Here is a 13,397-nt window from a genome sequence, read left to right on the forward strand (position 1 = left end):
AAACATGTTCGTGTTAGTAGCATGATTATCAATGTCAAAGTTCATATTTGAAAGGTTCTCAAATTTTGTTTATTAATGGTGTTAGGAAAATGTTATTAATAGGTTTAAATCTTTTGGAAACGTTCAATTATAGCCGTTATGCTGCCGAAATTTTGGTAGATTTAGGATAATATTTGATTTTAGTTTCTCTTAAACTTGGTTGTCAGGATTTTATCGGAAGTGACTTTATCGGAAGTCAAGTACATAATTTTTGGTATAAGGTATGTTTTCTTTAACTTACTTTTATAAGAATATTTTTTTTATATATATTTAGATAATCCTTAAATACTTAGAGTAGTTTTCGAATAATATTAATACATAGGATAGATATTGTTGAGTGTTAAGGATAGATATAGTAAGCTAAAAAAAATACAAAAATATTGGGATAATATACTAATTATTATACAAAACATAACTTAAAAAATTATAAAAATAATACTAATATACTAGAAAAATACAAACCCATATTATAAAATTTAAATGTATAAAAATATTAAATTACATAAAATTAAAATATTACACATTATTTTATTATTCAATAAACTAATTATTGTACAAAACATAACTTAAAAAATTATAAAATAATACTAATATACTAGAAAAATACAAACCCATATTATAAAATTTAAATGTATACAAATATTAAATTACATAAAAATTAAAATATTACACATTATTTTATTATTCAATAAATTAATTATTATACAAAACATAACTTAAAAAATTATAAAAATAATAATAGTATACTAGAAAAATACAAACCCATATTATAAAATTTAAATGTATAAAAATATTAAATTACATAAAAATTTAAATATTACATATTATTTTATTATTCAATATACTAATTATTATATAAAATACAACTTAAAAAATTATAAAAATAATACTAAATACTAGAATACAAACACATATTATAAAATATAAAATATTAATAAAAAAAATACCTAATATACAAACACTTAGAGTAATGTAAATTTGTATTTATTCAACTTTTTAATTTAATTTTATTTATGCTTTAATTTAATTTAATTAATAATACAAAAATAAATTTAGATTTTTAATAAATGTAAAAAATATATTAATTAAAGCTGAAATTTTTTTTAGGAAACCCCTATGGAGTCGGTTATTTTATAAAAATCGACGCCATATGTACCCCTATGGCGTCGGTTCATATAAACCCTTTAGCGTCGCCCTGATCAGCGTCGGTAGCGAATTTTGCGAAAACCGACGCTAAAAGGACTTAAAAACCGCCTCTAAAGGGGGTTTTTGTAGTAGTGTTACTATTGTGGCCAACATCGATAACATATAACTATTGTGGGTAGGTCATAGGTGATGTATGTGCGTCAGAAAGTCTTGTGTTGATCTAGTCCTGATCAGGTTCCCTCCTGTTGCATCCTATAATTAGCACCTTTTCAGTTTCACTTATGAGGTAATGAGTGGACAACAATATCAAACTAATTTGGTCATGTTCGATTGTTGTTGTATCTGATCCATTATTTGTCCAATTTTGATTAGATATATATAAATATTTTTTTTCTTAATAGCACTCGTACCATCTCAGAAATGAGGCAAATGTTAGTGCAACCTCATAGCCTCCTCGTAACACGCATATGGTTTGTGAGGTCAGGTGGAACAACTGTCAATGCATGCTGCATGTACATTAATATTTTTGGCTTAGGTTCGATGTTAGTGGCGATTTCTTGGCCTAATATCCATTAATTAAAAAACAAAAGTGGTTACATAACATATTTTTTTTGTCAAAAGCAAAATTTTTAAAAATAAAAAATTTACTTTCATTTTGTGATTAAAAAATTAGAAAACAAAAATGTTACCAAACGACATCTTATTTTATTCACAAAATTTACGTGTCTTACGATATTAATTACTATTGTGGCCAACATCGATAACATATAACTATTGTGGGTAGGTCATAGGTGATGTATGTGCGTCAGAAAGTCTTCTGTTGATCTAGTCCTGATCAGATTCCTTCCTGTTGCATCCTATAATTAGCACCTTTTCAGTTTCACTTATGAGGTAATGAGTAAACAACAATATCAAACTAATTTGGTCATGTTCGATTGTTGTCGTATCTGATCCATTATTTGTTCAATTTTGATTAGATATATATAAATATTTTTTTTTCTTAATAGCACTCGTACCATCTCAGAAATGAGCCAAATTTTAAGTGCAACCTCATAGCGGGCTAGCAACACGCATATGGTTTGTGAGGTCAGCTGGAACAACTGTCAATGCGACAATGCATGCATGTACATTAAAATTTTTGGCTTAGCTAGGTTCGATGTCAGTGGTGATTTCATGTGCCCCGAAAACTTGAAATTCTCCATTTTGATTTTAGCTCTTCGACGTATGCCCCCGATTGAATGTTGGCACCCTGATTTGGTAATTGGTAAGCAACCCAAGGACACAAATAGCTCCATTTTCTGTTCGATGTCAGCGGAGGAAAGTTAGGGTTTAGTTTCTCTACCACGGTTTGACAAGGATAAACATGTCACAATAGGTTTGTCAAATAGGGCAAGTAATAGCAATTAATAGGTGAGAAAAAAAACTACTTTCGTAACTCAACTTCCGTTTAGTATTTTAATCCCGTTCCCACACTTATCCTTGCATATTTCCCTAGTGGTGGGATGAGTACAAAAGATAAATCATTTAAAATAGAATTTTAATTTTTCATTAAAAATGACATACCATAAAAACTCATAAATAAAAATAATATCATTAAATAAATAATAAATAATAAATATTTATAATATAAATATTTAAATTTAACTTTAATCACAAATAAATAGGTAATTTTAATTTTTAACAACAATAACCATTGTGGCATACATATTTTGTCACTGCACAAAGAGAGACATACCCCTACGTTTTCCAAGGCGTTGATGGTGAGATAAACCACACAAATAATATGTAAATGCGTGTCTGCATGCTATGCTAGCTAGGTGGGCTCAACCCATATTTTTTTTTTGATTTTTAAATTTTTTTTTAAAATATTTATAATTATTTTTTAAAATTAATATTACGTGGACCACTAAAAATTTGCACGTGTACAAGTGTGTACACGTGGACAGTCCACCGTGACACTTAACGGTGATTTTTGGACGGAGGTGTGTAGAGCAAAACGGAATCAAGGTTTAGGTAGTTTAGCCGCCAAAAATTCGATTTTTGTGGTTAAGTGTTACAAATCGTAAAGTTCAGGTAGTTTAGCTGCCAATATCCATATTTTTTATCATATTTTTCAAAATATGAGTTGTGTATGCCCATTAAAGTTCAAGATTGATATTTTTGTATTAGGTTCGGGTTCAGATTTATGTCGTACTTTACTCAATCTAATTTATTTTTCTTAAATAAGCTAGCCTTCATATTTTAACTTAAATTGCGCTTTATCTTTTTTTTTTTTTTATATAATTATTAAACTATATGTATTTTTTATATCTTCAATTATTTTCATATTATTGTATTGACAATGATATAAAAAGTTATTATAATTATTAAAATCTAAGTAATTCTTCAAAATTTTAACTAACACTACAAATAAATTAATATAATTTTAATAATTTTAATAGTTTATAAAATTATACTATACAATATTATATTTAAGTTTTATTAATAATAGTCGCCGCCATGCAATATGCTTTTTAGACTAGCCATTGGTGTGTAATTGTGCTTGTGTCATCCGACCGATTTCGTATCGCGTTAAAATGCCCGATTTATATTTACATCACTATATACTTAATGCACTTAATAAAGTGAGAACAATCCTCCCATAATTTTGTTATGTTAAGTTAGACCCAATACATTTCCTATTATAGTATTATAGTTGTCCATTTTTAATGTTGGATGCCTTTATTTAATATTAAATTATTCACAATTATTTGACATGATTCATACTTGTGTGAGGAGGCGTATTAAAATCTCACTAATTAGAGTATTTCCAATGAAAGTATAAATAAGAGTTGAAAAATTAAAATATAGCTCATTTAATAAAAAAATGTGCTTTAATAGTGTGCCAAAAAATAATGTAAATTTAACACATAGCAAATTTTGTCTAAATTTAGTTCAACATTTATTATGATGTAAAATTTACACCACAATAAATACACTACTTTTTATTTACATTTATGTAATTTTTATTATTTTATTAGTATATTTAACTATCATATTAAATTATAAAACATTTATTTTTTTTATTATCTTCCATATTAAAATAATAATAAAATTAATTATAAAGTTATTAAATATTATTTTTAATAGTTTCAATGATAGAATCCAAGAAAGAATAAAATATTAAATTTTATATCAAAATTTGACAATTGTGCATTAAAATTAAAATTTGGTATAAATTTATCACAAAGTAGTAAATTTTTACAAGATGATCAATGATCATATATACTTAATACACTTAATAAGATGAAAGCAATCATTCTCTAATAAGTGTGTTTTGTTAAGTTGTTATAGCTTAAAATCTAAGTAATTCTTCAAAATTTTATATCTTCAATTATTTTCATATTATTGTATTGACAAATGATATAAAAAATTATTATAATTGTTAAAATCTAAGTAATTCTTCAAAATTTTAATTAACACTACAAATAAATTAAAATAATTTTAGTCGTTTTAATAGTTTATAAAATTATATTATTTAGTATTATATTTAACTTTTATTAATAATAGTCGCCGCCATGCCACATGCTTTTTAGACTAGCCATTGGTGTGTAGTTGTGCTTGTGTCATCCGACCGGTTTCGTATAGGTATCGCGTTAAAATACCCAATTTATATTTACGTCACTATATATTACATCACTATATACTTAATGCACTTAATAAAGTGAGAACAATTCTCCCATAATTTTGTTATGTTAAGTTAGACCCAATAAATTCCTGTTATGGTATCATAGTTGTCCATTTTTGTAATGTTGGATGCCTTTATTTAATATCAAATTATTCACAGTTATTTGACATGATTCACACTTGTGTGAGGGGGTGTATTAAAATCTCACGAATAAGAGTATCTCTAATAAAAGTATAGATAAGTGCCGAAAAATTAAAATATAGCTCATTTAATGAAAAATGTGCTTTAATAGTGTGCGAAAAAGTAATGTAAATTTGACACATAGTAAATTTTGTGCCAAATTTAATACAACATTTTTTATGATGTAAAATTTACACCACAATAAATATTTTATAATTTAATGTGATAATTAAATATACTAATAAAATAATCAAAATTACATAAATGTAAGTGAAAAAAATAGTGTATTTATTATGGTATAAATTTTACATCATAGCAAATGTTTTGTTAAATTTGACATAAAATTTGCTATATGTCAAATTTATATCACTTTTTGACACACTATAATTTATTAAATGAACTATATTTTAATTTTTCACTACTTAGATGCTCTTATTAGTGAAATTTTAATACGCCCCCTCACACAAGTATGAATCATGTCAAATAACTGTGAATAATTTGATATTAAATAAAGGCATCCAACATTACAAAAATGGACAACTATGATACTATAATAGGAATTTATTGGGTCTAACTTAACATAACAAAATTATGGGAGAATTGTCTTCACTTTATTAAGTGCATTAAGTATATAGTGATGTAATATATAGTGACGTAAATATAGATCGGATATTTTAACGCGATACCTATACGAAACCGGCCGGTCGTATGACACAAGCACAACTACACACCAATGGCTAGTCTAAAAACCGCATGGCGGCAGCTATTATTAATAAAAGTTAAATATAATACTAAATAGTATAATTTTATAAACTCTTCAAAATATTAAAACGACTAAAATTATATTGATTTATTTGTAGTGTTAATTAAAATTTTGAAGAATTACTTAATTTTAACAATTATAATAATTTTTTTATATCATTGTCAATACAATAATATGAAAATAATTGAAGATATAAAATTTTGAAGAATTACTTAGATTTTAAGCTATAACAATTTAACAAAACACACTTATTAGAGAAGGATTGCTTTCATCTTATTAAGTGTATTAAGTATATATGATCATTGATCATCTTGTAAAAATTTACTACTTTGTGATAAATTTATACCAAATTTTAATTTTAATGCACAATTGTCAAATTTTGATATAAAATTTGATATTTTATTAAAAAAATAATATTTATTAACTTTATAATTAATTTTATTATTATTTTAATCAATTCTATTATTATTTTAATATGGAAGATAATTAAAAAAAATGTTTTATAATTTAATGTGATAGTTAAATATACTATTAAAATAATAAAAATTACATAAATGTAAATAAAAAAGTAGTCACTACACCAAAAACCCCAATTAGTCACATTTTAAAATGCCACTATTACTAATATTTAGTGACATTTTATATTTTAGTGACATTTATATAAAATGTAAGCTATACCAATGTGACTAAAAATACAAGTGTCACTAATTAATTTTTTAGTGGCATCTTAAAATGTCACCTAAATATAAATTGTGGCAATTTAAAATGTCACTATAATATTTACTATATATTTGTTTAATGTTTAAAAAAATAATTTAGTGACACTTTGAAAATGCCAAAACTTATACTAGTGACATTTTCCTAAAAGGCCACTAAAATTTATTTCTATAATTTATTATTTAATTTTAATTAAAAATAAATTTAATTTAATTTTCTTTATATGAAAATCAATTATTTAATAATTTTTTAATTATTATATATATTTATATGGCTTATTTAATTTAATTAAATATATATTTTTTATATATAGCAATTGTGACTCGTGTTGAATAGAAATATAAAAATAGATTAATAGAACCATTAATCAAATTTTGTTGATTTTTTTTAATTGGAAGGAGAAGTCTAATAATGAAAGACTCCCCAAAACTTAGTAAAACAAAGATTGATATACAAAACCTAAAGTAAAATCAAAGCAAGCAAAAACAATTATATAAAAAAGACAAACATAACAGCAGAGAAAAAAAAAATTGTGTTAAGTAAATCAACAAGAGGAATATATATATACAAAAAAAAAAAAAAAATCTAAACAAGAAAAGAGAATAATTATAATAATTTTGTATAAACATTCTTGCACTAAAATAAGTTTAAGTTTGTTACATAAATATTTTTACAATATAAAAATATAATACCTAATAATTTCATATTCTTACAATAAACATAACCAATAATAATGAAAATTATATACAAACTATCTATACAACATTAATGAAAAAAAATCAATAAACATAATCTTTTCTTTATGTTAATAAAGTCACATCATTGAATCATGAAGTTGTTTATCTGATTTTCGTGAAACCTGCATAAATTTTAGCATAATAAATAACAAATGAACAATTGTTCGTATACATATATAATGATATTTGATGAAAGATGATAACTTTAAAATTGTATTCAAGTTACCAAAAATGTTGTCGGCCATGCAATAGGTGCTCCAACAACTTCACTGATTGTCTTGTATTGTCCACATGGTCTAATTAATTCTTCGTCGGGTTTGATACAAACTTGAACAACAACTTCAGAATAATGATCTCCGAGCTCTTTACCTCCAACTTCTTTTGATGAATCTTTACTAACAACTAGACCAATAGCAATTGTTTCAGGATCAGCAGCAACGCTTTTAAGATTAACCATTTCACCAACCTACACAATAAATCATGACATAACAAAATATATTTTTTATAAATAATTTTTTTTGATATTTAAATAATATCTAAACTCTGTAATTATATTAATATGTACCTCAATAACTGGAGTATCATATGCTGATGATGAAAACCACAATTGGCGTTGAGATTCCTTGTTATGTGATGTACACGACTTTTTTGCCTACATATGTAATTAAATATCAATAACATATTTCATTGGTTAGTAATTCTTTTTATTATATCATTTGAAAAATTAAAACTTAACGAGTTGTGAAGAAGTGACATCCCGATTGTAGTTAAGAGCCTGTACATAAATATATTCAGTTCTAAATATTAAAAAATATTGAGGAATAATAAAAACTAAAGATAGATAATTTTTAAAAAAAAATAGAGAGATTAAAGGTCTAACCATGTCCGGTATAATAGATGTGTCATTTGCATTGTAGTCATGTTTGTTGGTTTGAACTAGAGATCTTAATTCTTTTAATTCAGCTTCTAGAGTCTGTATATACTTCCTTTGATTTCCTCTCTTAGTGGATTTATTTTCCCATACGTCGGATGGGCAAACACCAAAACCGTACATACGGACTGATCCGTATTTTTCTTTACCCATTACCTCAGAGAAAGTGTCATTCATACTCCTTTCCTTTGATACATCCTCATTCAACTCTTGTTTCTCTTGTAATTGTACCTATCATTAATATAAGTTAAGAAATAATAAAACAAAATGGTAGGCATAAATTAAAAATTATTCAATCATACCATTACTTCTTTTGTTGTATCAGTTACACTTTTATCTTTTTTTGTATAACAGATTTTAAACATATCAGCACGTGTCGGTGTACTTCCACCATTCTTTTTCTACAAATAAAAATATTAGTTGCAGTTAAATATTAATCAAAATACGGATAATTACAAAGCAATGTTCAATTTACATTCTAAAATAATTTTGTAGTTTACCTGTGCATCTCTAATTTGTGCAAAACTTTTTGTGCCAGTTGTATGATTGTATTTCTTTTGACTACGACTAGCCTTGTTTGTGGCACTCCTTTTCTAAAACAATATATAAATTACACTTAATAAATATTAAATTCATGAAATATGATCAAAACAATATACTCAATTAAATATGAAAATAAAAAGTACCTTTGCATCATCTGTTGCCCAATATTTTATTAATTCCTCCCATTGCCCATCATATACTCTTTTGTCCTTATATCTTTTTTGCTCCTCAAAAGATAAAGTTTCTGAATAATAAGTTTTCTTCAGAAAAGCTTTCCAATTTTTAAGTTCCTTACCACAAGACCGCATAGTCCAATTTTCTGCCAAAGGAGGAATATCAAAATTTTCCTAGAAGTTTTAAAGCATACAATAGTAATAGGAATGTCAAAATTACTTCAGCTAATGATCTAAAATGCGATATTAAATAAAAGTAAAATAATAATTTTTACCTGTATAATTTTCCACATTCTATCTTTATATTTGTCTGGTACCTTATGCCAACTCTTATAGTTAATTAGAGCATTTTTTCCATCTCGTACTAATGTCCCAATAAAATTTGTAAGTCTGCTTGCGTTTTTATCATGTGGCTGCCCATATTCATTACATGTGATTTGTACTTTTTTACCATCACGATTACCCCAAATATCACGCATTTGTGTCGCACCTCTAGTATTCTTTTTACCATTATTAACTGTCAACAAATCTGTAAATGATTCTACACAATCTTCATCATGTTCAGCCAATCTATATCGCATATATTGATCCATACCTACAAAATAATTATAAATCTATCATAATTATTCAAAGCAACAATGAAATTCTATGGACTACAATGTCAACTGAAATGAAAAAGAAAATAAAGTACGCCAGAGTAAAACTATAAGAAAAAGTAATAACAAAGAGGATGTCAAACCATAATTGCTTAAAACATAATTAATATCTATTTTGACCCTTGAAAAGTTGAAATAGCCTAACATGTTCTATTTATAAAACATTCTCTATTTCTGTTTTTCTTATCTGATGCATATATATATATATATATAAAATTGAGTAAAAGAAAATTTTCAATAACATGAAAAAACACAACCAACCTACAAAGAAAGACTTGAAAACTCATAATGTATCATTGGTAGAAGCTCTATAAATATAATTGTTCGCTTATTCTAATGACTATGAAAATACAGAAGTGACAACAAGGAGAAGTCAAACCAATTAAGCATCATCATCATCTAAGAAATGTAAGATCAATTGACCATAAATTTCCCACTATATATACAATATATAGCACACACGAAATGACATGAGACATATCAACAACTTACAACCAATTAATAATAGTGTTAAAAGAAAACAACAATAAGTAAACAAAAAATTACATTGTAAAATTCTTATACAAAGGAGTTAGTAAAAATGACCAACTATGACTCAAAAATATTTGTCAAAAACTATAATAGATGATTGTAATGAGTGTTGAAACTGGTTTTGTACAGGCTCTTAGATTCTTATGATCAATATTATTCACACTTATTCACCAAACATAAATATTGAAAGGATTCATACATAATTAATGTTCCTCTCAATTCATTTTAATGGCCTAACATGTTTTATTTTTCACTCTTTCTTATTTTCCTACCTGATGCATAGATACACATACACATACATATATGTATATATATTTATATTTACTAAAGGAAAAGTTTCAATAATATAAAAGAAATAGACAATCAGCCTACAAAGAAAGACTTGAAAACTCAAGTCAAAACTAACTTTCTCTTTGTAATTGTAGCCTCAGTAGAGTAGTTGGTCTTGAATGCAAAGCAAACAATGTATTGCACCAACCACTTTTTAACTACTGATCAGTATCTTGAAAGGGTATCAGAAAACAATAGTTTATGATTCTTTCCTCCTGATTAAGAATTAGTAATCCATTCTTCATTATAGCTTGAATACAAGAATGAATGTGGCATGAATTCTCAGTCCTACTATGCCTCTTTTCAGATAGTTCAGCAAATTATCAAAGTACAAACAAATTAAGAGCAGAAAAATTTCTCATTTTATAATAACTAAAAGATCCAGTTCTTAATATAATATATATATATTTATATATATAACTGTACACTAAAATATATGGCCGAGCTCTTCTACTTCTCCAGTGGGTATTAATAATCACAGAAAGAAAGAGGATGCACAAAAAAGAGGCACCATGAGAGTAAGAGGCATTTACCGGTACTGGTGTTCAGCTTCAAAAGCTGAACAAAAAAAACCAAATCAAATTGTTAGATTTTGAAATGTAAATCTTAGAAAAATGATGAAAAAGAAAACCAAAATCAAAATTTCAAAATACCATTTACAATGAGAGGAGCCAGTTTAGGAGAGAGAGGAGAGACGGTTCACTGTTCAATTCTCAATAGCTTTGGTGAAAATGATTTAGGCGGGTTACTTTCCCCCTTTTTCGTTCTGTTCCTTTTTTTTTAATTTGAAAAATATTTTTTTCCTTAATCAACGCTTTAGATTTTTTTTTTAAATACTAAAACTATTATATATTATATGTATAAGAATCTAGCCCTTTTTTTTACACGTAACTATCTAGTTTTAATATATTTTAAATAAATTCAACCTAATAATTAAATGTTTTCTTTAAATTATGTTATATTTTAAATTTTAAATCACATGTAAATATAAACTACATATAAATATTATTTTTTTATTAAATAATAATATTTAATTTAAGATATTTTACTTCTAAAAAAATCAAACTTAAATTATCAATATATTTTCGGACTTATAGAAAACTATATATATGCATAATCACTATATAATTTTGTTACATCTCTACTTTTTCATCTAGTGCTCTCTATTGAAACACATTAAATAGTATTCAGCTTTGTTAATCTAAAGAGTGAGTGAAAAACAAAATTTTGTAGAAGTAATAGTATTTTTAACTTTTGATTTTAATTACTATTATTATTTGTCTTTAAAAATAATGGGTGAAATTCCATCCAACTTTCTTTATTTGTTTGAAATTATTGTATTATTGATTCAAGCTTTAAAATTATTATTGCTATGGATTTCGAAGTAAAGATATATATTTTTTAAAATAAATTATCACTAGCTATTAATTCAACCTTTCTTCTTCTCTATATATTTTGTTTTATATATATTTTCTAAATAAATTAATTTTATGGATTTTGATAGGTATTGACAAGAAAATTCATAAGATAAATTATGGATAAGAGTTGGATGAAGCAATCTAGAGTGAGTGATTCATATCAAGAAGGATTAAATTTATTTCTTGATTTCGCATTCAAAAATGGAAGCTATGAAGGAAAAATTGTATGTCCTTGTGTAAAGTGTGGCCTTCTTAACCCTGTCACTCGATCAATTGCATATGAACATTTGATATGTGATGGATTTACAGAAGGGTACACTAAATGGATATTGAAAAACCGTGTTTTTGCAAATGTCAGTTGTATATAAGAAAATATAAAAACTGTAAGCGTTTGCAGCAGCAGAAAGTAATTCTGCTACAGCAAAACTGAACAGGCAGAATATAAAATATTTGCAGAAAAATAAATAACTTGACACAAGAGATTTATACGTGGTATCAGTGTTCTCACGAACACTCCTAGTCCACGGGGCCACGCCCAGAGAATGAAATCAATTAATAAAGTATCAAAATTACAAAGACAATTGACTTAAACAAGTTTAGACTCCCTCTAAAGTATTGCCGCAATCCTTTGTAATCCACTTTATGAATCTGACTTCTTGAAACACCTTCAAGCCCGAACTCCCTTCGTCTTTGAAGTGTGAGTGCTTACTTCCTCCCGAAGTAAGGCTTCAACAAGTCTTCTCCCGAAGACCAAGTGCTTACTTCCTCCCGAAGTAAGGCTTCAATAAGTCTTCTCCCGAAGACCAAGTGCTTACTTCCTCCCGAAGTAAGGCTTTATCAAGTCTTCTCCCGAAGACCAATCTCTTGTTCAGTCAAGTAGTTCTTCACAACCTCTAGGATAGAGTAAGAACAGAAATAGAACAACTAGAACCTAGATGAACAACTAGGCTCTCACAAAACAAAGAAAGACTCTCTTCTCTCAAAAGATAAATGTAGAAAATGAATAATGGAAGAGGTAATTCGAATGGTTGCTCTCTAGGCTCTATTTATAGATCATAGAAACCAAAGAGGCAACCACAAGTTCGAATTAGCAGCTGTACAAAAACTTTCCAAAAGAAACACGATCTGCTACATCAGATTCGGATGCTGACGCAGCGGATCTGCCCAGAAACGGGAAACTTACTAAAATCGGGTCCGATCTTCTTTTAATGTTTGATTCCTGCCAAAAACAGATTAGATATTCTGATTGTATCAAGATACAATCGAAATCAATAAGGAAAAGGCAATAAACAAAGTTTCCCTAAAAAAGACAACTTTCCAAAAGAGAATTCCTTCTCTTTTGAGAAGTTTTCAACAAAGGAAAGTTCAGCTGAAAGTGCAACTTTCCAAACAAGGAAAAGGGCAACTACAATCCGAATTTATAAGGTAAGAAATCGAATATGAATGCACACCAATCTTACCATAAATGGAAAAATTATTTTGTCAACTAACTTGCCAAAAAAAGACTTTACAATCTCCCCCTTTGGCACTTTAGATGAACAAAATAATTTTTAACACAAAGTACCT

General features: G+C 26.5%; 1 protein-coding gene across 1 annotated transcript; it reads right to left on the minus strand.

Moving 5' to 3' along the window:
• Positions 1 to 7,326: 7,326 nt before the first annotated feature.
• Positions 7,327 to 9,489, minus strand: LOC133038462 (uncharacterized). The gene is made up of 8 exons (XM_061116624.1): positions 9,172 to 9,489; positions 8,867 to 9,070; positions 8,681 to 8,773; positions 8,483 to 8,581; positions 8,130 to 8,411; positions 7,815 to 7,901; positions 7,476 to 7,715; positions 7,327 to 7,371 (listed from the first exon to the last, which is right to left on the minus strand). Exons 1-8 carry the CDS (start codon positions 9,487 to 9,489, stop codon positions 7,327 to 7,329), a joined length of 1,368 nt encoding a protein of 455 aa, XP_060972607.1.
• Positions 9,490 to 13,397: the final 3,908 nt, after the last annotated feature.

The sequence above is a fragment of the Cannabis sativa genome, chromosome 5 (assembly GCF_029168945.1).
Source record: "Cannabis sativa cultivar Pink pepper isolate KNU-18-1 chromosome 5, ASM2916894v1, whole genome shotgun sequence".
Classification (NCBI taxonomy): domain Eukaryota; kingdom Viridiplantae; phylum Streptophyta; class Magnoliopsida; order Rosales; family Cannabaceae; genus Cannabis; species Cannabis sativa.

What these genes read in the sequence shown, in the direction of transcription:
- LOC133038462 (XM_061116624.1), bottom strand. Translation starts at nt 9,489, where the DNA reads ATGGATCAATATATGCGATATAGATTGGCTGAACATGATGAAGATTGT. An exon ending in CACAAATTAGAGATGCACAG is followed by an intron (nt 8,582 to 8,680) that starts GTAAACTACAAA and finishes TTTTATTTGTAG; the next exon opens with AAAAAGAATGGTGGAAGTAC. An exon ending in CATGGCCGACAACATTTTTG is followed by an intron (nt 7,372 to 7,475) that starts GTAACTTGAATA and finishes AAATTTATGCAG; the next exon opens with GTTTCACGAAAATCAGATAA.